At 35.4% G+C, this 26,085-nt stretch overlaps 2 protein-coding genes across 3 annotated transcripts; both read left to right on the forward strand.

Moving 5' to 3' along the window:
• Positions 1-6,392: 6,392 nt before the first annotated feature.
• Positions 6,393-8,332, forward strand: LOC123892450 (protein FLOWERING LOCUS T-like). 2 transcript variants are annotated; one of them, XM_045942231.1, is made up of 4 exons: positions 6,393-6,648; positions 6,757-6,818; positions 6,948-6,988; positions 7,718-8,332. In XM_045942231.1, the coding sequence occupies exons 1-4, from the start codon at positions 6,448-6,450 to the stop codon at positions 7,942-7,944; spliced, it is 531 nt and encodes a 176-aa protein (XP_045798187.1). In that variant the 5' UTR covers positions 6,393-6,447; the 3' UTR covers positions 7,945-8,332. The 2 variants fall into 2 exon arrangements, with proteins under 2 accessions (XP_045798187.1, XP_045798188.1); XM_045942232.1 differs by having other exon boundaries at positions 6,393-6,606.
• A 5,212-nt stretch (positions 8,333-13,544) lies between these two features.
• On the forward strand, positions 13,545-15,077 carry LOC123891717 (the record flags this gene model as incomplete). The annotated part of the gene is made up of 2 exons (XM_045941618.1): positions 13,545-13,600; positions 14,027-15,077. Coding segments are annotated over exons 1-2 (1,107 nt in total), but the record flags the coding sequence as incomplete, so codon positions are not given.
• Positions 15,078-26,085: the final 11,008 nt, after the last annotated feature.

The raw sequence follows: 26,085 nt of genomic DNA on the forward strand, positions 1-26,085 counted from the left end.
TACAGTGTCTGACGTTGCATGCAGAATTGAATTGTTTCTCAACAAAATAAACTTAAATAAGTCAATTCAAACAGACTCCAACAAAGATAAACAAAAACTTTTTCAAAGATTTTATTTCTTAAACAGAAAATAAGATAAAAATATAATCAAATAATATCGTTAGGGTGTACATAAGTTGAGTAAAATTAGAAAAATCGGCTAAAACAGCCCACATTGACTCAATTTGATGATTTAAATTGGATAACGAATACTAGTGATTTACAAAATTTCAAAATAGCTGATAAAAAAAAACCCAACATAAATAATTGTTGTGTCAAAGTAGGTATTAAACATTTAAGACAATGTTACTACGTCAAATGTAAATTCAAGAATAGTATATATGTCATTCAAGAATGTCAATACAGTGGACAAAGATCAAGGTTCCAATAAGAGTATAAGATTCCTTAAATAAGTCACGGGTAGCCACAAAAGATATTATGCATTCCAATTTCTAATATTCTTATAAGCTTATGAGGCCCATGCTCTTTCCAGCTTCATTTAAAAGGAAAATTCAAAACAAAAGATTAAAGCAGACGATAAAGTGCAAAAGCTAAACATTATCACGTGCTTGCAAAAAATCTTTTTGAAGAGAATGTTGCAATTCTTTTATATGAGATAAAATAATTATTTTAAGATACACTTTTTTGACAAGGAATTATTCTAAGATACTGGATTTTATCATTTAAGCCAATCAAATGTTGAAACGTTTTCAGTCATTTTCATTTTGACAAAATATGTGTGACGAATATGTGTGACGAATTCGTTAAGCAAGCTTTCTTATGTTTTGTTTTGTGTTGATTTTAACATACATGTGGCTAGGTGGACAGCTTTAATTCGCTGTTTTTTGTTTAGTACAAAATAAGTAGTTGATTTACCTTGTCTAAAACTTGATTCTTCCATTGAAACATTGACATATAACCGAAAGCAAAATTCATTTAATTTTTTTACATGAAAGGACTTGAACATATTCTGATATAAGTGTAGTTATTAGAGATATTATTAGAGTTTTGTGTTCAAGTTTTAAAGTTCAAGGTTATGCATCTATGTCCAACGCCCAAGAAAGCAAGTCTATCGTGATGGTTGACATCAGAATGATTGACATTTATTGGCAATTATGACTTCTCAGCTGTTATTCCGACAACCATTAATAGCGAGAATGTCATATATGTCCTCACATTAATGACATTTGCTCTGCGCTGGAGATTATATATAGTCTTCCCATGCAAAAGGCTCAAATAATTTTACTTACACATAAACTGACTTGAGCGTTGGAGTATCTGCAGGTACAATCCCCTCCCCCCCCCCCCCCCCCCCCTACTGAAGAGGAGAACCACCGGCCACATCAATTCTTATTAGGTAAGATCACTGGGTTATATATCGAACTAAGTTATGTTACTATGTGTTCGTAGAATTTCCAGGCGTGTCAAAATGACGCATCAACGTTAGTTGCTTCGACATAGAATCGCGAGCAAACAAAATACACGACTTGAAGGCCTTGTGTTCAAAATACGCCAACGACACGAGGTTACCAAAACATCCTCGACATGAGACAAATTTGTCACCATTCCAATAGCGACATAACTTCAAGTCATCATCGTCATGCTCGAGCATGACAATTTGGGGGATCCTGTTCTGGACTAGGCCTAAGGCACAATACATGAGAAAATCATCGTCCCACGCACCGAACTCGGCCCATCAAGATACACGTTCAAGGTCGTGCCTCTTTGTCTAACTGTCAAGGAAGCCAACCTTTCGTAAGACCGACATCGGAATGATAGCCGTTATTCCGACAGTCATTAATGGCGAGGACGTCGTATCCGTCCTTACATTAATGGCGTTGACTTTGCGCTAAGGATTATATATAGCCTTCTCATGAAGAAGGTCCAATTAATTTTACCTACACTCTCTAAAACCCTTACTTCACACATAAACTGACTTGAGCGTCGAAGTGTCTGCAGGTACAATCCCCCTTCACTACCACCGTACTGAAGAGGAGTGATGACGTATCGTCACACTCTCATATCCATGCTTATTTAAGGGACATTAGACTCTTTCTAGAGGTTTTTAGTGAATAAACCAAGAGAAATCAATTCAGAAGCAAGATTACTTGGATTACAAGAAAGTAGGAAATTATGCAGGAAATTATGCATTTACATTACGCTGGGGGCGTGAAGCATCACGCGCCGCGTAATAAGCTTAACAGAGAAGATCACATCCTGCTTCTATTACGCGCGGCGTGGGGACCTGTCCACGCGCGGCGTAATACCTTGACAGAAAATGGAGTTTGCCACTGACATAGCCACGCGCGGCGTGAGAAGAACGACGCGCGGCGTGAGAAGAACGACGCGCAGAGTGACAGAGGAATTGAACTACGTCGGGGGCGTGGAGCCAATCACGTGCGGCGTAATAACCTTGCTGAAGATCAGTTCCCCTCTGACTTAATCACGCGCGGCGTGGGGCAGTTACACGCGCGGCGTTGTGGGAAAAGAAGCAACCACGCGCGGCGTGATAGATCTGACGCACGGCGTGGTTGCAATCTATATATATTGAAAAGCCATTTTCTGAGAAAGGGTTCGAATTTTTGGGAGTTCATCACTAATTTTCGGAGATCTTGTGCAAGAAGTGGAGTCCGATCCTGCATTCCAGTGGCTAGATTCAAGAGGTTCAGCAGCATGGGAGTCTTCCTCATGAAGTTGAAGCATGGATTTGCTCAAGAAACTATGAGGAGTTAAACCCCTCATAGAGGTTGGATCTAAGGATGAACTAGGCTAAGTAATCCCATGTAATCTGTTCTATTGTATTGAATCTCTTGTACCAAAGTGTTATTTCATGAATTTCTATTCTTAATGCCTTCAATTTCTGATCAACTTTGCAATGATTTTATATTCTAATTATGTATGAGAATATGAGTTAGAATCCGACATGAATTCATGAAGCATTTGAGTGTTTCCGGTCGAGAGATTGAAACATAGAGTGTAGCATACGATCAACGCGTTTTCAAATACTCCGTTGTTGGTAGCTTCCATCTGAGAGATCGGAGAAGTATCGACAAAGGATAGGGTGAATTTTTCAAGAGATTGAGATTCACCATATTGTTGATCTAGTTGTGACACTTGAGTGATTCAATACGATATAATTGATTGCATGCGATTGTTATAGCTTAGGTAGTTCCGATGATCCAACCTCACTCGTTTACCAATTGAATTCCAAACGTTTTCTTACAAACCAAATTACTCAAACAAACCCCCAAAATATGTTTTAATTTTAGTATGTTCATAGACACAATGCATTTGATTGAATCTACGCAATCCCTGAGGATCGATATCTTTTTATTACTCAATTGACGAAGTTGTACTCTTGCAAAAAGTCAATCAAGGAGAACCACTAGCCACGTCGATTTTGATTAGGTAAGATCAAATCTTATATTTAAGGATAGAGGTAATAATAAATTGGCTTAAATATGATTTTGCAAATATGCCTCGTTTTGATTTGGTCCCTGTAAAAAACTATTTTTGATTTTAGTCCGTGCAAAATCTCCAAAATTTTAAAATGGTCCATGATTTAGAATTTTTGCTGACATGTTAAATTTCTGATGATTTTTGCTAACATGTCAAATCATCAGAAATTTGACATGTCAGCAAAAAATCTAGTCGATGGACCATTTTAAAAGTTTTGAGATTTTGCAGAAACTAAAATCAATTTTTTTTTACGAGAACCAAAATCATATTTAAGCCTAATAAATTCAACTTCAAATTTAACTCATCATGCATGGAAAATGTACAAGTCAAAAGAGAAGTTTCTTTAATTTGTTTTGCAAATGTTCTAAAATAAATCGTCTCACGTTGATATTCTTCTCAACACAAATAAATTAAATAATGACTACTTTTACACAAAACAAACCCCTTAAACATATATTAGAAGTATCACATGGAAGATTAAAATTGTTGTGAATTCCTTAATAAATCACACCAATATGAAACTTGATGTGTGGAGTAAAATTAATCAAGCAACCAATATATGAAGTAGATAGAGATGATGATAATAAATAATTCAAAGAGCAAGTAAACAAATAAAAAGAGAATGGACACAAATCTTTGTTTACTCAGTTCGGTCAAAATAATGACCTAGTATGGGGGAGAGAGCAGCCCCTCCGTTCCACTACAATCAAAGAGTCACCTTACAATAAATTCTCGATTGTGTTACAAGAATTAATCCTAATTCTACCCAAAAAACCCGAATCTCTTCTCGTGGCCAAAGACTCAATTTGACCTAGTCTACCCAAGGTGAAGAACAAACAATAAATCTTTCCCCTAGAATTATACCAAAAGAAAACTCTTTTGTTCTCTCTCTAAAACCTTAGCCTTTGTTGTTGGCAAATCCTTATTGTTCCTTTCAATCTTAATTTTTCTATGAATAAAGTGACCCCTATTTATAGAAACATATATGCCAAAAAACTAGTAACCAATCTATTTTAACATAAAACAAATCTAAGTCAGAGTATCCTCCAAGAAAAGATATTTTTTCACAAAAAATCAACAAACCCGCGTATTTCCGCCTGGGGCGGAAAAACATAAATTTTTCCTTTCCTACACACAGATTTCAGCCTGGGGCGAAAATCCTCATTAGGTCCTTGAAATTTGTCTAGTCCAAGTTCAATAAGATGAATTTCAACCTATAAAAATTTATTTCCTAAAAAAAAAAAAATCTTATAAAAATTTATAACATCCGCTACTACTTAAGTAACACACGTTATAAAAATGAGAAATTTTCATGTTAGGAGGTGCTTTCTCACATTTTTATAACATCCGATACTTAAGTAGTAGATGTTATAAAAAATTTACCCTTCCACTCCGCTACTTACTTAAAACAACATTTTAAGAATAACTATTCAAACAAAATTATCATTTGATGCTTTTATAACATATTTCTTTGTAAAAAAAATTATATAAAATTATGTAACACTATAAAAATCATTTTTAAAAAAAAGCCAGAATAAACGGACCCATATTTTTATATAATGTAACACTATTTTACTCACATTTGATAGTACATTAACAATTTTTCCCTCGAGTGCAAGTTCTTCCATTCATTTGAGATCCTTCTCCTCAAGCTGGATTTTTTCAACCGCATACATTTGTGCCGTTGTTGCACAACATCAATGAGACACGGCACATGGCCACCACATTGTCAATAAGACTTTCAACACAAGGAGTTTGTTGAACCATCGACTTTAATACCATTGTTGGATCACGAGGGGAGCCTAAGGGATCATTAAATTGTCCTATAAGCAATCACACAAGTGATTTGGACATGTCAACCAAAAGCTTAAGACATTGAGTATATAATTTCACTCACTTATATGTTATCAGCACTTATATTTCAATCCATTGCGGAACTCCTTTACTCACACATGATACACAAACTACTTTTTTCATCTAATATGAGATTCTTACTCACACTTGACACTAACAATTTCCCCCTCAAATATTTTTTTTTTCATTCACATACATCTGCACCGCATTGGCTCACATACATCAACGAGATACACCGTCTAATAACCATTTTAAAAAATACTTACAATAGAATGATTCATTCACCTTTAGTCAAAGTATCACTTCTGATTCTACCGTTGGATCATGAGGAGATTCTTAAACATCGAGAGGTCTCTATATTGGGCTAAGAGAAACAACATAAGTGTTTTGGTCACCACACCCTTACTCAAAGGTGTCTCGTTTGTAAAATGCGACATGAGCCCTCACCACAATCCACTTTGGGCCTTACGCGAGTCATCACGATTTTGTCAATTGTGAAAGACGTATTGTTAGATTGATGTGGATTGATGGGGATGAATCTTGTTTATAAACTAGCATTAACCTTGGTTTTGAAGCATTATGAGACTTTTTTGATTTACCAAAACATGTATTAGAATAGGTTAGAGTTACTATATATATTTCTAGATTGTTCTAATAAAGTATAGATAAAAATGTCATGTAGAAAAGTAAAAAAGAAAAAAAACCTAAATTGTTCTACTTCTATGAACATCTTCAAGAAATTATTAATCTCCTCTTAAGTTGTAACAAGTCTTTGAGATGTAATGTCAATAACATTGAAGACTTCATCACACTATATCTTTTCTCTTACAATAAGGTAATTACTAATGTGTTGCATTTTGTCTCATTTTACTAGTACTACAATTCTACTACTAGTTCTCATATTTTAATTTCTAACAATAACACATTCCTAATTAATTTTAAGGCTTAAGATAAATATTAAGTAAAAAGATTGGTACGCAACAGGATAGAGGAATATTTATCTCATGTCCCCTGCTTTTCCTCTATAAATAGCTCTACCTCTTTGTGTATGTTGTATCACTAAAATTTCCCTAGCCCAAGTAGTAGGAATCCATATATGGCAGGTAGTAGTAGGAATCCACTTGCTGTTGGGCGTGTAATAGGTGATGTAATAGACCCCTTTGAAACTTCTGTTCCTCTTCGAGTCACCTATGGTAATAGGGAAGTGAATAATGGTTGTGAGCTTAAACCTTCTCATGTTGCAAATCAACCCAGAGTGAGTGTTGGTGGAAACGACCTCAGGAACATCTACACCCTAGTAATTTAATTTATATTTTTTGCTACATTAGATAGTTGACACGTCTATATTTACCATATTGTTCCAATTTCTAGCTTTGATTATATTTAATTCGCTAATTAATTACAGGTTTTGGTGGATCCTGATTCACCTAGCCCAAGTAACCCCACTTTTAGGGAGTACCTTCATTGGTGAGTAACTCAATTACATAACCTTATGCTTATAATTGGTCCAAGTTACACAAATACTATGTTTTAGGTGCAAGCGAAAAGCACCCTTAAATAATATATTACTAACAATCTTCTTTCAATAAACTTTAGGATGGTGACTGACATTCCAGCAACTACTGAGGTCAGTTTCGGTATGTATATTCTATCCATCCATTTGTTAAGTGTTACGTCAAATAATATACACTTTCTGTCTATTTATAAGTACATTTGGAGAAAAATTGTTCATAATATTAATTAAGGGCTAATTGGATAAAAATGGAGAGTTGAAAACGTGACTATTCTTGAAAAAAAATTTGAGTTTGATTTTTCGAAGTTATTTATTTGAGAAGTAATCTAACCCTAAACAAAAAAATAGATCTTACACTACCGACTCAAAGAGCTTAAGCCATCAGAATGACATGAGATGACTATTGGAGAGTCAAAGATCTTAATTACAGTAGATAAGAAGAACAAAGAGAGTTATGTAAACAATATTTTTATAATAAAGAAAAAGAAATGTGGGCTAATCATTTGCATATAAGTTAAAAATATTTCACTCGAAAGCCCTTTTCATATGCTCCAATATTCTACAAGGGTTTTATATCATAAGATAAGATAAAGTTAAATAGATGATATGGTTGACATATCCTTTGTAGACCCATTGAATGTGAAACACTAATATCATTTTGAAGACGGTTTGTCGTGAAATTTTGCTTTGTGTGTGTGTTTTTTTTTTTTTTTTTAAGGAGGCTTGTCATGAAGCTTAAAGACAAATTATGTTCAAAAGATCTAAATGTGAACGTTTATTAGTACAATCGTTCATTTGCAAAGTTACATTTTGCACCCTAGCTAATTTTATGTTTGATTGATTTTGCACATAGGTAATGAGGTTGTAAGCTATGAAAGGCCACGACCCACTTCTGGGATCCATCGTTTTGTGTTTGTATTATTTCGTCAACAGTGTAGACAAAGGGTTTATGCTCCAGGATGGAGACAAAATTTCAATACAAGAGAATTTGCTGAACTCTACAATCTTGGAGCACCTGTTGCTGCTGTATTCTTCAACTGTCAGAGGGAGAGTGGCTCTGGTGGAAGAACCTTTAGATAATTACATGAGTGAACTATATGAAAATTAAGATTAAAGTGGAAGCTTATAGTTCTGGTCTTAGTATCACAGTCAGTTTGACAAAATCCCTGTGAGTTTATAAAATCTACATTTAATAGTTTCTACAAAATTGTGGTGTTACCATAATTTTGTCGAATATATACTTGGTTGGTTAGTTAATAGCAACTAAATAGTGCAACCCAAAATAAAGGTTATTTATATACACATTATACACACGCCAAATACACATACACAATTGTAACGGAAAAAAACACCATTTATACAATGTGTGTCGTTTTATGTTTGTGTATGTATATCTATTGTATGTATTGTATTGTATTGTATTGTATGTATATCATCAATAAAGAGCTCCCCACTACCCATTGCTATATATTACTGATGTGTGCAAAACGACATCTACTACAGTCTACAAACTCAGTTTATGTATTTTGTTTAAATTAAAAAATAAAATAACCACGTCGATAAGATTCAAATGATTAATAAAATCCGCTAAAATAAATTGCTCAAGAAAAGTCAAGTTCATTTCTAGAATAATTTTTTATCCAAGTTTACCTATCTCTTGTGGAGACAAATTTTGAATGATCAGACCCACTTCGAGTCAGATGTTTTTGGTTAAGTAGTTTAGTGACTAGAAATTTCATCCTTAAAGTAAATAAGTGGATGACCAGATTCGAACCTCAACCTCTACATATATAATGCAATATGTCTGTCAACTGACCCACTTCGAGTCAGATGCTTAATACAAACAAAATAATAAAATAAAATAAAATAAAAACATGGGACAAACCCTCAATGAAAATATCTTCATTGCTTTTTGGTACATAGTGGTTGCTGTCCCCTACAAAATCAATCATCTCTCATACTCACAACATCGCAAATCAGAAACAGATCCAATTTATACTTCATATCAGAAACAGATCAAATAATTTGTACGTTTCCCCAAATCAGAAACCACAAAGTGAGTTGAGAAACTTCATACACGAATCAAAAACCCTAACAAATCAGTGATTACCTCAAAGTGATGGCGGTGGCGGATCTGGCGGATGCAACGTCGACGATGGTGGAGAACTCTGTAACGTTGAAAATCCGATAGTGATGGCGGTGGATGATATGGTGGGTTTTATAGTATGAAGTTACTGTTTTAACCCGTTTGATGAACAATAGTTAAAATTGCCATGCTCATTTTCTAACGGAAAATTAAATATAAATCTCTTCTCTTATATAGTCGTAAGTAGTGTCCTTTTGAATTTTTCTTTTTGAAGAGCTTTTCAAATTATGAAATATTTCTAAATTGGTTTAACATTTCTCTTGCAGTGCAACTACATATCAGTTTTGGTTAGTTCATTCAAATTTTATTAATTTGGATTATATAAAAAAAAATATTATTAATTTGAGAGTTTAGATTAGATAAGCCCATGTTATTCATATTTATGTTGTATTTATAGTTTCTTTTTGTATAGGACTTAGGTTTTTTTAAAAATAAATTATAAGCTTGTATGAGACTTAGGTAATTTGGTTTAAATTTTTCATCTAAGGAAGCTAACTCCATTAACCATACAACACAAGACAGTTATAATGGCTTACCCAATGTAATTCTCACATTATGAGCATATATTATACAAAATTTACAGGGTAATTTCACTATTTTTTAGGTAGTTCAGGCAGGGGCGGAGCCCTTCATGGGCTGGACAGGGCCATGGCCCGCCCCAGAATTTTTAATTTTTTTTTCATAGGTATACTATTTAGCAGCGGTTATAAACCCCCGCTAAATAGTTTATGTAGTTTGTTATATTTTGTTTTGCGGGGGTTTCAAACCATAAAATCCAGTATTCTTTAACAGGTTTGCATTTTGCGGGGGTTTCAAACCCCCGCAATTGTTACGTCCCAGAATTCAAATGATTCAAATATACTTTATAATTTATTTTTTTAAGCATCCCTTCTAATGTTTTATTGTTTAATAATTTATAGATGTCTTAAAATGTGTAATTTTTTTGTCGAAATATTTAAGTATATTTTTTTGGAGAAAAAAGTACTCAAATTTTTATTTAAAATAGAGTTTGTGCATAAAAATTCATGTTTGATCAATCTTTTATTAAAGAAATTTAAATTTTTGTTAGAGAGATGCATATAATATTATAAACATAAATACAAAAACTAATTAAAAAGTATGAAGTTTACACATTTGATATAAAATATATTTCATAATATATTTTTAAAATTTATTTAATAAACATGTTAATGATCCACCTTTTGACTATTTTTGAGATATCCATACTGAAGGGATTTAAGAGGAGTTTTTCATGAATTTAATCCTCTTAGCGGAACAATCCCGATGAACGGATCTTTGAAGTAGAAACTGTTTCTGATCACGAGCAAAGCAAAGAAGCGATGCATCTACTCAGTCCACACGAACAGAACTTCTCCGATGACCGGTGCCAGCCAATTCCACCAGAGATTCAGAGAGAATAGGGTTTAGAGAGCGGCGGCTAGGTTTCATTTTGTGAATTAGGTTAAGCTTTTTAAACTTCATCACAAGGGTTCTATTTATAGAACCACTTGTGTGGTCATCAAGCCAAGCACTGCACCGTACCTTACGGTGGACCGCATTTCTGTATTTTCATAAATTAAATAATAAGTCATACTTAATTATTTAATTACTAATAAGTCCTACTTATTATTTTATAAATAAGTTTTACTTATTTATTTCTCTCATCTATCTGTCCTTTGTGTGTGACCCTATAGGTTCTCGTAACGTTGGCAATAATATTAAATCACATATTTAATATTATAAACAGTGAGCGGTATCTAGCAACACATCACTGCTACCCAAGTGACGAGAATGTCATGTGATCTAACGAAACCTTTTCGTGATAACGATCGTGTGTATAATTACCCCTTTGCCCTTATATCTATATTGAACACAAGGCATAGATCGTGTCACCCTTGTATGGTTCAATATTTTATTTCTTGATCCCAGAATATACTGAGCAACGAATAAGCTCAATATCTCATATTGACTTAGTTCGGTGTGGCCACGCATTTTATCAGTCATATTCCATCAAGAGGCCTACAGATATTGCTCCTGTTATGTAGGAGGGGCAAATTCCATCTAGGTCACTCATGTCCCTCAGCATGATTTGTGGAGTACCCATCAACCGACTTTATAGTCATCCTGTTACGGACAATGTTTGAACGGCAACTAAGCACTCTACTCCACATCTAGGGTCCATAGTGGTTTCAGGTCGAAGGGTGGTATACACTGTAACGACCCAATTTTCAAATTAATAATTTTTATGTGTTAAAGTATTTTATTAACGTAGAAATTTAATTAAGTTAATAACTAGAGTTATTTATCGAGTACTTTAGTTATTAAGCGAGTAGTGTGAGTTATCGTGTTATTGGGCCAAGCCAATTGGGCTTGAGGCCCAATGGGCCTTATGTGTGTGAGGTGGCGCCATATGGCCATGAGGGGGAGAAGAGAACATTTCATTTCTCATAGTTTTGTGTTCTTGAGAGAGAGTTGGAGAGAGAAGAGAGCTCAAGAGCTAGGGCAAAGGAAAGTGAGGAGAATCAAGATCAAATCTTCGAGTTTTCTTCGAATCCAGGTATGAGAGTAGGTTCCATAGTCGTGGGTGATTCGAGGAAGGGGAGAATGTCGATTTCTCCTTACCCGAACTTCCTCCACCCCATTTTCGTTTTAGATTGGAATGGATTTTCTTGATGGAAATCGTTCCTAAGTTTCTTAATATGTTTAACATGCTTGTAACATGATTAATGAACGGAAATAATGGTTAAAACGAGTTTTCTAATGGATTAAACTCAAGAACTTTGTGTTCTTGAGAGTTTTGATGAAAAAGTGTCAATCTTTACTTTTTCGATGTTTATGACGTAGATCTGAGAAATGAACTGTCCTTTTGTGTTTATCTATGTTTGTTAAGCTTGAATACAAACTCTTTTGGGATTTATAACATGAAAAATGGGATTTTTGGGCGTTTTTGTGTAGAAAACGCATGTTTTTCCGCCTCAGGCGCAATAATTTCCGCCTGAAACGGAAGAGCAGTGAGCAGCCAACCTTTCAGATTTTTCTGCGCCTCAAACGTAAATTTTTGCGCCTCAGGCGTAAACTTCCGCCTCAAACGTAAAAATTTCCGCCCCAGGCGGAAATACTGCAGATTGCACCAGTTTTTCATCTGCTATCTTCCTTTGCATGTATTTTCTATCAGTGGCTTATTCTTACATGATTGTTGATGATTGTTGATGCTTGTTGATGCTTGTTGATGCTCATAATGATTGTTAATCATGTATGATGTGTAAATGACGAATATTAAGGTTTTGTTAAATCTTAATGATGAAGTATGTTGGATAGTGTTCCACATAATAAATGAAGAGCTTATGCTAATTATTTGTGAGTGAATTCATGAACACATATACATGCATTCATGAATTAAATAGGATATTGGATATTCCAATAAAGAAGTATATCGGATTATATTTATCCGATAAAGAAGGATATTAGAGGTGAGATACTCTAATAAAGAAGATGGTACCACATGCATTAGTAATGTCTAGGATTGACATTCATGAAGTTGAAGCATTAGAGTTGCATTAGGTTATATGTGTGCATTACTTGATAAGTGATATGTGACATATAATTTGGCTAAGTGTAATGAATTGTAGATTGATTATTTGGTACTTGATTATACATGTTTAGAACTTGTAATTGAGTAGTTAATGGTGATGCATGTTTATAAATTATGAATATGCTTGTTGTTGTTGAAGGAGTGTTTAAGTACCTTTTGCTTACACTTATATTTTGATTATGTGATCTAACTCTCATGCTTTGTGTTATGTGCTGGACCGTTGGGGGTTCAGATTCTCAGGTTGAGGATCCCGATCAAAGTTAGAGGTTGCTCGTGCTCGTGTAGTACGCTTTTTGGTGAGGAGTTTAGCTTAGACTACTCCTTTAGATATATTTGTATATCTCTTTTGACGGGTTGTATAGAGTTGCTCTGATTAGGTGTAATACCGTGATGGGTTATTCGCTTGATTTGTATCTAAGCCCGTGATGGCATATTTAACTTTGCTAATCCTATCTTTTGGGTTGTAAACATAATATCCTTTGTTGATATGGCCTAGAGCCTAGGGATATTGTGTGAACAATTATGATCATTGTATGATATACATTATGATAAATATCGTTTTTAATTTCCGCTGTGCTAGCATGATTGATTTAATTATGCCGTGGTTTTGTATTATAACATGTGACGCCTGAATTTTCTTAAGTGTTTTATTTATTTATATTCAATAAATACGCGTAAGGGGTTTGGGTGTTACAATAGTGGTATCAGAGCAAGGTCGGTTCATGTGGAACCAATTAAGATTAGTTGCCCATATATTCAACTTGTGTAGAGATAACACTGTTGATATTACCTTTCTAAGTCTGTTCTTGGATTGGTTGGTTGTTCAGGATCATGGCTGGAAGGGCTAACAATCAGATGGCAGATGCGATAGCTACTTTGACCAACATCGTGGCTAGAGATCATCAACCCGGGAGGGAAGATGAGATGAGGTTAGAGAGATTCATGAGGCATAATCCGACACTTTTCACTGGAGGCTATGCTCTAGATGCTGCTGTCAAGTGGGTAGAGGAAGTTGAGATTGTCTTTGAGGCTATGAGGTGTACCGAGGAGAGTAAGTTGACCTTGGGTACTTATGTACTTCGTGAAGAAGCTAACAAGTGGTGGAAGAATGCTAAGCTGAGGATGGGAATTGGTGGTGTGGTAATCACTTGGGAGATGTTCAAGGGAGAGTTCTTGAGGAAGTACTTTCCGGCTGATATTAGGAACAAGAAAGTGGTGGAGTTCATGGAACTCAAGCAAGGGAACATGTCTGTGGCGGAGTATTCCGTGAAGTTTGAAGAACTTTGTGCGTTTAGTCCACACTACAACACCGTGGACGCTGAGGAGGCTAAGTGTGTCAAGTTTGAAAGTGGGTTGCGCCCGGACATTAAGCATCTTATCGGATTTTCTCAAATCCGAGACTTTGCGACTTTGGTGGATAAGTGCCGTATTTGTGATGATGATGGAAAGGCCAAAACTAATTACTACAAGGCCATGAGTGACAAGAGAGGAAAAGGTCAAGACCGTGGGAAGCCTTATGGTGACAAGGGGAAGAAGGTTGTTGAGTCTAGTGGTGGAAAGAAGAGAGGTGGTGGACAATGCTACAAGTGTGGTGAGTTGGGTCATAAGTCTTATGAGTGCCCAAAGAAGGTGGACAAGTGTTTTAATTGTGGGAGATTGGGACACAAGTCGGATGTGTGTCAAGTGAAGGTGACTTGCTTCAATTGTGGTGAAGAGGGTCACAAGAGTCCTATGTGCAAGAAGCCGAAGAAGACTATGGGAAAGGTGTTTGCCTTGAGTGGAGATGATGCAGATCAGGGAGATAATCTCATTAGAGGTACGTGTTTCATCTATAACACTCCTTTAATTGCGATTATTGATACGGGAGCAACACATTCTTTTATATCCGTTGATTGCATGAAGCGTCTTAGTATACCTGTGTCAGAAATGTCTGGTCGTATGGAAATAGAAACTCCTGCTAATGGTTCTGTAACTACCCGTCTCGTATGTCGTGACTGTCCCATAACCGTGTTTGGTAGACACTTTGGAATGGACCTAGTGTGTATCCAACTTAGTGGAATAGATGTTATCTTTGGTATGAACTGGTTGATATTTAATCGAGTCCATATCAATTGTTGTGAGAAGACTGTTGTATTTCCTAAACCGGAGGAGAGTTTGCATTTGATGAGTAAGAAGAAAGTAGTAGAATCGTTGAAGGAACCTGTAGAGGTGTATGCGTTGTTTGCATCCTTGAAGATGGAAGGTGAAGTTAAGGTGGAAGAGTTACCGGTTGTTTGTGAATTTCCCGATGTATTTCCGGAAGACGTGTCAGATGTACCGCCGAAGAGAGAAGTAGAGTTTATGATCGATTTGGTACCTGGTACTAGTCCGATATCTATGGCACCGTATAGAATGTCAGCGTCAGAGTTGAATGAGTTGAAGAAGCAACTAGAAGAACTACTTGAGAAGAAGTTTATTCGACCTAGTGTATCGCCGTGGGGTGCACCTGTGTTGTTGGTTAAGAAGAAAGAAGGGAGTATGAGGTTGTGTATTGACTACCGACAGTTGAACAAAGTGACGATCAAGAACAAGTATCCACTTCCGAGGATAGATGATTTAATGGATCAATTGGTTGGAGCTTGCGTGTTTAGTAAGATTGATTTGAGATCCGGATACCATCAGATTAGAGTGAAAACGGAAGATATACCAAAGACTGCTTTTAGGACGAGGTATGGTCATTATGAATATTCGGTGATGCCTTTTGGTGTGACCAATGCACCTGGTGTTTTTATGGAGTACATGAATAGGATTTTTCATTCATTCTTGGATAAGTTTGTAGTGGTATTCATCGATGATATTTTAGTTTACTCAAAGTCCGAAGAGGAACATAAGGAGCATTTGCGGATTGTTTTGCAAATTTTGAAAGAGAAGAAGTTGTATGCTAAGTTGTCGAAGTGTGACTTTTGGTTGAAAGAAGTAAGTTTTCTTGGTCATGTGATTTCAAGTGGAGGAATAGCGGTTGACCCAGCGAAAGTTGATGCCGTATTGCAATGGGGAACGCCGGAGTCTGTTTCTGAGATAAGAAGTTTTCTTGGATTGGCCGGTTATTATAGAAGGTTCATTGAAGGATTTTCGAAGTTGGCTTTGCCTTTGACGCAGTTGACTCGGAAGGATCAAGCGTTTGTTTGGGATGTGAAGTGTGAAGAAAGTTTTCAAGAGCTTAAGAAGAGGTTGACTACCGCGCCTGTGTTGATTTTACCGGATGCTAAGGAATCTTTCGTCGTGTATTGTGATGCTTCGAAGATGGGACTAGGAGGTGTGCTTATGCAAAAAGGTCAAGTGGTAGCGTATGCATCGAGACAACTGAAGGTTCACGAGAGGAACTATCCGACACACGATCTTGAATTAGCCGCAGTTGTGTTTTCATTAAAGGTGTGGAGGCATTACTTGTATGGATCGAAGTTTGAAGTCTTTAGTGATCACAAGAGTTTGAAGTATCTATTCGATCAGAAGGAGTTGAATATGAGACAAAGAAGATGGCTCGAATTTTTGAAGGACTATGACTTTGATTTGAGTTATCACCCCGGAAAAGCTAATGTGGTGGCCGATGCGTTGAGTAGGAAATCGTTGCACATGTCATCACTAATGGTGAAGGAGTTAGGGTTGATCGAAGAATTTCGAGACTTGAGTCTAGTGTGTGAATTGACTCCTAAGAGTGTTAAATTGGGAATGTTGAAGTTGACGAATCCTTTTCTAGAGAATATCAAAGAATGTCAAAAGACGGATAAGAAGTTAATGGAGAAGTTGGCAATAGTAGTTGAGGAAGGAAAATAAGCTAATTTCAAAGTTGACGAGAATGGAGTTGTGAGATTTCATGGAAGAGTGTGCGTGCCCGATGTGCCCGAGATGAAGAAGATGATTTTGGAAGAAGGTCATAGGAGTGGAATGAGTATTCACCCGGGAGTAACCAAGATGTATCAAGACTTGAAGAAGTTATTTTGGTGGCCAGGAATGAAGAGGCAAATTTCTGAGTTTGTTTATGCTTGCCTAGTGTGTCAGAAGTCGAAGATTGAGCATCAGAAACCGTCTGGTTTGTTGCAACCTTTGTTTATCCCGGAATGGAAGTGGGATAGTATTGCGATGGATTTTGTGGGAGGTTTACCCAAGACTACGAAAGGTTATGAAGTGATTTGGGTGGTAGTGGATCGTTTGACGAAGTGTGCGCATTTTATTGCTATTAAGAAAGGTACCTTGGTGCCTAAGTTGGCCGAGATCTATGTGGAGCAAATTGTGAAGTTGCACGGTATTCCGTCGAGTATTGTTTCGGATCGAGATCCGAGGTTTACTTCAAGATTTTGGGAAAGTTTGCAAGAGGCTTTAGGGACTAAGTTGAGGTTGAGTTCGGCTTATCATCCTCAAACGGATGGTCAATCGGAAAGGACGATACAATCTTTGGAAGATTTGTTGAGAGCTTGTGTTTTGGAGCAAGGAGTAAGTTGGGATTCGTGTTTGCCGTTGATCGAGTTCACGTACAACAATAGTTTTCATTCGAGTATTGGAATGACACCTTTTGAGGCTTTGTATGGGAGGAGGTGTAGGACACCGCTTTGTTGGTTTGAATCCGGAGAGAGTATGATTCTTGGTCCGGAGATTGTGCAAGAGACTACGGAAAAGATTAGAATGATTAGAGAGAAGATGAAAGCGTCTCAGAGTCGTCAAAAGAGTTATCATGACAAGAGGAGGAAAGACATTGAATTTCAAGAAGTTGATCATGTTTTCTTAAGAGTTACATCGACTACCGGAATTGGACGTGCTTTGAAGTCGAGGAAGTTGACGTCGAAGTTTATTGGTCCTTATCAAATTTTGAAAAGAGTGGGGAAAGTGGCGTATAGGATTGCTTTGCCGCCAACATTGGCGAATTTGCACGATGTGTTTCACGTGTCACAATTGAGGAAATATGTTAGAGACCCGTCACATGTGATTGAATCGGATGATGTTCAAGTGAGGGATGACTTAACGGTCGAGGTTGTGCCTTTGAGGATCGAAGGTAGAGAAGTGAAGAGGTTGAGAAACAAGGATATCGCCTCGGTGAAGGTGGTATGGGGAGGACCCGCTGGTGAGAATGCGACTTGGGAATTGGAGAGCAAGATGATGAGTTCGTATCCAGAGTTATTTCCAGGTAATTTTCGAGGGCGAAAATTCTTTAAGGAGGGTAGAGTTGTAACGACCCAATTTTCAAATTAATAATTTTTATGTGTTAAAGTATTTTATTAACGTAGAAATTTAATTAAGTTAATAACTAGAGTTATTTATCGAGTACTTTAGTTATTAAGCGAGTAGTGTGAGTTATCGTGTTATTGGGCCAAGCCAATTGGGCTTGAGGCCCAATGGGCCTTGTGTGTGTGAGGTGGCGCCATATGGCCATGAGGGGGAGAAGAGAACATTTCATTTCTCATAGTTTTGTGTTCTTGAGAGAGAGTTGGAGAGAGAAGAGAGCTCAAGAGCTAGGGCAAAGGAAAGTGAGGAGAATCAAGATCAAATCTTCGAGTTTTCTTCAAATCCAGGTATGAGAGTAGGTTCCATAGTCGTGGGTGATTCGAGGAAGGGGAGAATGTCGATTTCTCCTTACCCGAACTTCCTCCACCCCATTTTCGTTTTAGATTGGAATGGATTTTCTTGATGGAAATCGTTCCTAAGTTTCTTAATATGTTTAACATGCTTGTAACATGATTAATGAACGGAAATAATGGTTAAAACGAGTTTTCTAATGGATTAAACTCAAGAACTTTGTGTTCTTGAGAGTTTTGATGAAAAAGTGTCAATCTTTACTTTTTCGATGTTTATGACGTAGATCTGAGAAATGAACTGTCCTTTTGTGTTTATCTATGTTTGTTAAGCTTGAATACAAACTCTTTTGGGATTTATAACATGAAAAATGGGATTTTTGGGCGTTTTTGTGTAGAAAACGCATGTTTTTCCGCCTCAGGCGCAATAATTTCCGCCTGAAACGGAAGAGCAGTGAGCAGCCAACCTTTCAGATTTTTCTGCGCCTCAAACGTAAATTTTTGCGCCTCAGGCGTAAACTTCCGCCTCAAACGTAAAAATTTCCGCCCCAGGCGGAAATACTGCAGATTGCACCAGTTTTTCATCTGCTATCTTCCTTTGCATGTATTTTCTATCAGTGGCTTATTCTTACATGATTGTTGATGATTGTTGATGCTTGTTGATGCTCATAATGATTGTTAATCATGTATGATGTGTAAATGACGAATATTAAGGTTTTGTTAAATCTTAATGATGAAGTATGTTGGATAGTGTTCCACATAATAAATGAAGAGCTTATGCTAATTATTTGTGAGTGAATTCAAGAACACATATACATGCATTCATGAATTAAATAGGATATTGGATATTCCAATAAAGAAGTATATCGGATTATATTTATCCGATAAAGAAGGATATTAGAGTTGAGATACTCTAATAAAGAAGATGGTACCACATGCATTAGTAATGTCTAGGATTGACATTCATGAAGTTGAAGCATTAGAGTTGCATTAGGTTATATGTGTGCATTACTTGATAAGTGATATGTGACATATAATTTGGCTAAGTGTAATGAATTGTAGATTGATTATTTGGTACTTGATTATACATGTTTAGAACTTGTAATTGAGTAGTTAATGGTGATGCATGTTTATAAATTATGAATATGCTTGTTGTTGTTGAAGGAGTGTTTAAGTACCTTTTGCTTACACTTATATTTTGATTATGTGATCTAACTCTCATGCTTTGTGTTATGTGCTGGACCGTTGGGGGTTCAGATTCTCAGGTTGAGGATCCCGATCAAAGTTAGAGGTTGCTCGTGCTCGTGTAGTACGCTTTTTGGTGAGGAGTTTAGCTTAGACTACTCCTTTAGATATATTTGTATATCTCTTTTGACGGGTTGTATAGAGTTGCTCTGATTAGGTGTAATACCGTGATGGGTTATTCGCTTGATTTGTATCTAAGCCCGTGATGGCATATTTAACTTTGCTAATCCTATCTTTTGGGTTGTAAACATAATATCCTTTGTTGATATGGCCTAGAGCCTAGGGATATTGTGTGAACAATTATGATCATTGTATGATATACATTATGATAAATATCGTTTTTAATTTCCGCTGTGCTAGCATGATTGATTTAATTATGCCGTGGTTTTGTATTATAACATGTGACGCCTGAATTTTCTTAAGTGTTTTATTTATTTATATTCAATAAATACGTGTTAAGGGGTTTGGGTGTTACATACACCATTATCACTATGAGAATAACTTATCACACTTTTCATAACATACTATGTAGTATTCTCATGGCGGGTCAATCCAATATAAATATTATTTCTAATATTTATATCTATGTGAAGACTTGATATCTCATATCCATGACTCGTGAGATGAGGTCATCAGTCTACTCACATAATAGTCTCTATGTTTTATCGTTATCCCACATCACAGTAAAACTTGACTATGGATACTTTAAGAATAGCGTCCTTATGTTTAATGGAGTCTCACTATTAAGTCACACTTAATGTTCCATTAATTAGACTAGCTATTCTAAGGACTTTATTAGTTTCAAATAAACATAATAAAGAAATGCCTTATTATATATATTAAATATATAAATGAAAGTCATGATACAAAAGACGATTCTATCAAAATAGATTGGGTTTTAGGGCTTACTCCAACAATCTCCCACTAGCACTAAAGCCAATCAGATATTAACTCAACATCTATTGGACTAGCATCATCATCAAGCATCGTCTATGCAAGATTTTCTATTAGTGGATAAGGAACTCTTTCCTATGTTGGTACCCGATACATCTTCGAATTTACACTTTTGATCTTCTATCAAAAGGAAATAAAGTGTCAAAACTTGTATTTGAATCGTTGGTGAGATCTGGTTTTCCGTTGCTTGCAAGATTAAACCATTACCATCTTTAATGAGGTCAAGGGAATCTGCAACGTAAGGAAAAACAATTTTCTTCCTCATCTTATGAGACAAACAATTCAAATCATATATTTGACCTTTGTAATAGATATATCAATCTTCTGAAGCTTGTAAGCTTACAGAGTTGACATCCGAGCATAAAGTTTATTCCAGACTACAATCTGGGTATACTGTTCTTCGATTTGGAAAATCAGTATCATTGTAACTCATTTACAATGATCCTTTCCAGATCCAATCAAGAAGCCATCCTTAGTCCTTTTAAGATATCCATGGATATTCTTGATGGTGATCTAATGACAATCACTAGAAATAATTTGGTACATGTTGTTTATGCTAATAGCATATAGTACATCTGGTCTAGTACATGTCATGATATACATGATCAACCTAATTGCCAAAGCATTTGGATACTTCTCATGCATCCCTTTCTCATCCAATGAGGTTGGATATTGTCTTTGAGACAAAATATACATCATGTGACGTATGCTATAATTTCAATAAAATTAAGCACATGAGGTGTCTGTACACTTCATCAAATTTGTACATAGGTTAAGGTTGAGATATGTCAACAATCTATCTCTATAGATCTTGATTCCTAACTTTTAGGAAGTCTCGCATAAGTATTTCATCAAGAAACAATTACCTAATCATGTCTTACATGTGTAGTGTATGAAAATTGTCTTGATGATCAGTATGTCATCCACATACAATACCAGATTAATTTAAATACTCCCACTGACTTTCTTGTGTGCACAAGAGTTCCTTTATTAATCTTAGTTTTCATAAAACTTGATAAAAAAAACAGATAATTCAACTTTGAGAAATTTGAACAAATTCATAAATGAACTTTGTAATTTATATACTCCCTCCGGTCCTTTTTATAAGAAACACTTTGGAATTTTTATTTGGTCCTTTTTATAAGAAACACTTTGACACAATTCCATTTGTACCCTTATTAAATACAATCAAATAATTCATTATAATGCTAGTGCATTAATTAGAGAGTCCTATTTCACATGCTAGTCAAAGGTTAGTTTTGGAATATAACATAAAATGTTAGAATCATTAATGAGAAAATTTACCTTCCTTGGTCTGTGTGATTTTGTCAAAGTGTTTCTTATAATAAGTACCGGAGGGAGTACTTTTCTAGCATCCTTTAGATTAACGAAACCCTATCCATATGTCAAATACATATGTAAGGTCATTCCAATTAAGGAATGCAACCTCGTTATCCATCTGCCAGAACTCGTAGTAAAACATACAATAATTGCAAGTGGAATCAAATGAGTTTAAGCACTGTGATTGAAATAAAGGTTTGATCATAATTGCATCATGATTTGTATGAAACCTTTCACATTCAATCACATCTTAAATGTATTCACAATACCATCCATGTGAGTCTTTACAACAAGACTCATATTTATCCTATGAGTCTTACTCAATTGGATGACAAAACAATATCCATATATGTTTTGTGTACATGGACTCTTTATAAGTCACATTCGCATCTTCCATGAGCATCATATACCACCTTGTCGAGTCATGGTAAAACCGTGACTCTCAACTGTGTGATATGATATATCCGACTTATATAGGTCTTGTGCTACTCGAACTGTTGATCCAACAACTCCTGTTGAACCAATTCATCTTCCATTCTCAAAAACATGTGTTTTGTGGTACTCGAATTTACTCAAGTTCTACATCACTCCCACTATCTCTTCTAGAGACACATTCCTTCTAAAGGAATATTTTAATTCTAGTAACAAAACAACTTTTGTCCTAGAGAGTGTTGTAGAATTAGTATTTCTAAGTTTCTTTAGGATCCCTCCACAAATACACATTAATCTAAGTTGGAATTATGTTTATGTTATAAACCTTATGTTTATGTTATAAACCTTACAATCCCAAACTACCATAAAGTCAAACTAGGTACTTTTACCTCCATATCAAATATGGTGTCTTTATAATTTCTTTTATTGGAACTTTTGTGGGTAAAGAATAACTCTAATTAAAATAATTTTTCGAAAGAGTCGTCAGAGATAAACGAACTATCTTATTTGTAATCATGTCAAACATGATGTAATATAAATAGTTATTACTATACTCCTTATCCAAGTATTTACCATTACGACTTGTTTGTATGGTCTTAATACTTTTTCAAAATTATTCATTTACTTCATAAATTCTTTGAACAAATTCAAAGAATCATACTTTGTGTCAACCACACATATTCACATCTACTAAGCTAATTAGTAACGTAAATGAAGTAAAAGAAATAAAATTATATCTAGCAAATAATTAGTTTAGTGATTCATATACATCTCATATGTATATAGTTCAAATTTTGCCTTAGTTGGTAATTGACATACTGAACTATTTTCAAAAGCGGAACTCACATCCTTCAAATGATATAAATCAAATGAGTCCAAAAATTTCTATCCATCGAGTATGGAAATGTGTGTCTCACCTATTAGTACTAAACAATATTAATTGCCACTAATTTACAAGGTTCAAATCTTATTTGATGTTTATTCATCATTGTTATAGATAAGGTTATCAAGTTGATGGAACTCAATCCAATTACTCAATTAGAACAATAGAATAGAAAACATTATTTGGATAATGAAACAACACTTGTCTATTATTCAAACAAGCAGTCCTTTTTCTTGTCAATATAAGGTTTAGGTCCAATGTTTCTATTATTAAATGAAACATAATAACAATTATTTGGTTCCATGTCAAACTCAACTTCTACGATCAATGAAACTATTTCATTCTAAACGTAGGTTGACTTTATCTATGGTCAAATTTTCACTTTTTTAAAACAATTTCATATTTCAACAAATATGAAATTAACAACTGGTATCATATACCTAAGATAAAAAGTGGATAATTTAACTTTCTATAACAAGGTGTATGAAGAAGTCTTACTTCTTTCTTCAACTTTAACTCTTTCAAAATCATTAGTAGTTTTTCTCGTATTTGAGAGAACAATTCTCAAATACATGTACCAATTCATAAACTCCTTTCTGAACTATTTATCCTTCGTAAGGACATTTTACAGTAAAATATAAAATATATCTAACTACGAAAATAAGAATATTTGTATCATGATTAAAACATATTTAACTAGGTCTTTAATTAAATATGCTCCCACTATTTTACTCAAACCAAATGACCCTTCACATTTAATTCGGAAAATCCTGTTGGGAGATTTTCTAGTGGGTCGAGATCCGTATTTCACCATGTCTTGAGTCAGCTTTGGCTGATCACCTAAAACATAGCTATTTAGGTAGGAACTCCTTCCAATTGTATCTTATACAATTCTCAAACATTACTTAGTTGGGTGAATAACTCCTTATTCTAATCCATCATATAGATTGTTCCCAACTCTTGCTTCTAAACTTTTATAATCGTATTATAATTAGTTTAGTTAAGTTAACCCAAAAAATAGCAGTCGGATATTACAATTATCCTATCGCACCTTACTAGTATAGAAAATGCACCTCGCTTTGGCGAACCCACATAATTCGATATTAGTCTTGATGAGTGCTAAATGTTGGAAAGCTTTCAACTTAATATTTCTTTTAAGGGATTTTAATTAAATTTAATCTCACCGTATTTTGTATCTCATACAAAACATGTTTCAATTTACATGACACTCATGTAAATATATGTTTAACAATTATATAAAATATTCAAGACATATATAATTAAAACATTCATCTCATGCATCACATACATAAATAAACTAAGGTAGTATAGTTATGGCCTCCTAAAACGAAAGAATTAAATAAACTAATTTATTACAATTCTTTGACCCTCGAGCAAACTTCTCAAGATTCTCCATCGGTATCCTTTGTTTGGCTTTGTCTCCCGTCATCACAAGCAATTACAATTATTTAAAATAAATAAATAAAGTAAATAAATTATCACGACATGTAACACCCTCAGCTAACTACCCTTAAAAACGTGATCTACAGCTAAAGCTCGATCGAAAACCTCGACCTGAATACCTGAACCCCCAAAGGTCCAGCACATAACAAATAGGTAGAGAGTTAGTAAACATAATCACATACATACGAATATAGAAACGCACCTATATTCGACCTATCACGTATTACTAACTCACACACATGCCTCAATAAGCAATACACCAAATAACACATACTCACAAATACACAACCAGATAACACATACTCACAAATACACAACCAGATAGTTTCACGTCGTCTCGGACAACACAAAGAACTCACATAACACATAACACATAATTGCACATTTACTCAAATGCGACTAATGCCAAACATTCAATGTCATGCCAACCTAGACACGACTAATGCATGTGGTACCATCTTCTTTATCAAGGAACTTACCATTGATATTCTTCTTTATTGGACAAGTCCAATATCCTTCTTTATCAGACAAGTCTGATATCCCTAAATAATGCATGAATTTATGAATGCCATGCATTTACCAAACATATGATAATCACTTAGCACGAAGCTACTGCTCACTACATGGATAACATAATCCATTAAACTTCTTTATCAGACAAACTGATATTCTTCTTTATCGGACAACCCGATATACAAAATACATATACTTCTTTGACATTTTATATAAATGCCATCACACAACACAATTATTAAACATATAATAATTCCAAACCAAAACGAAACCAAATACATGGATACACACACTTCACAAACATCAGCAAAAATTGCTGTCACTGAGGCCTTCGCTAAGCGAAGCCTTAGCGAGACTTGGCGAACCACACCAGGAAGTCACCTGCTCATGGCGAGCTTTGGCGAGCTTCAGCGAACCTGTTCGCTACAGCGAACTCCTGGTCGCTTAGCGAACCACACCAGAACAGAATATCTGTTCTTGAGTTATCTAAGGCGGTTTAACCTTAAATCAACTCAAAAATACATCAAAACATGTTATAAATGCATAACAAGTGATCAATCATGTATATACCATACATATATACATGAATCAACAATCAAAAACACCAAAACACATCACACATACAAAATCATGTCAATTTCTTGCAAAATAAGCAAAGTTGCATAAACATGCAAAACCATCATCAAACATATACATATTCCCTCCTAGATGTTCATTAAGCATACTAAGATGAAAAGACATGTTTATGATAAAGAAACTTCACCCAAACCCCAAAGAAATTGGATGAGAGAGTTCAGGAATGGAGGCTAGACACCTCCCCTCTCTTGGATCACCCAAGCTTATGCTTAACCACTCTCACCTTAGATTGAACGATGATTCTTGCCTCTAAGCTCTTCTCCTTGCTCGTGATCTTCTAGCTCTCCTAGGGTTCTAGCTTCTAAGCTCACAACCTTCAACTTCTCATGAAAAACAAGTTATGATACTATTCCTTGGTTTGACTTGCTACTTATACCACTCTCCAATGGTCATGAACCAAGCCCAATAGCCTAAGCCCACTAAGCTTCTATCACACGCCCCAAGCCCACTAACACGACAAAGGTTTCGCTCA

Source organism: Trifolium pratense, linkage group LG6 (assembly GCF_020283565.1).
Source record: "Trifolium pratense cultivar HEN17-A07 linkage group LG6, ARS_RC_1.1, whole genome shotgun sequence".
NCBI lineage: Eukaryota > Viridiplantae > Streptophyta > Magnoliopsida > Fabales > Fabaceae > Trifolium > Trifolium pratense.

What these genes read in the sequence shown, in the direction of transcription:
- LOC123892450 (XM_045942231.1), top strand. Translation starts at nt 6,448, where the DNA reads ATGGCAGGTAGTAGTAGGAATCCACTTGCTGTTGGGCGTGTAATAGGT. An exon ending in TCAGGAACATCTACACCCTA is followed by an intron (nt 6,649 to 6,756) that starts GTAATTTAATTT and finishes AATTAATTACAG; the next exon opens with GTTTTGGTGGATCCTGATTC. An exon ending in AACTACTGAGGTCAGTTTCG is followed by an intron (nt 6,989 to 7,717) that starts GTATGTATATTC and finishes TTTTGCACATAG; the next exon opens with GTAATGAGGTTGTAAGCTAT.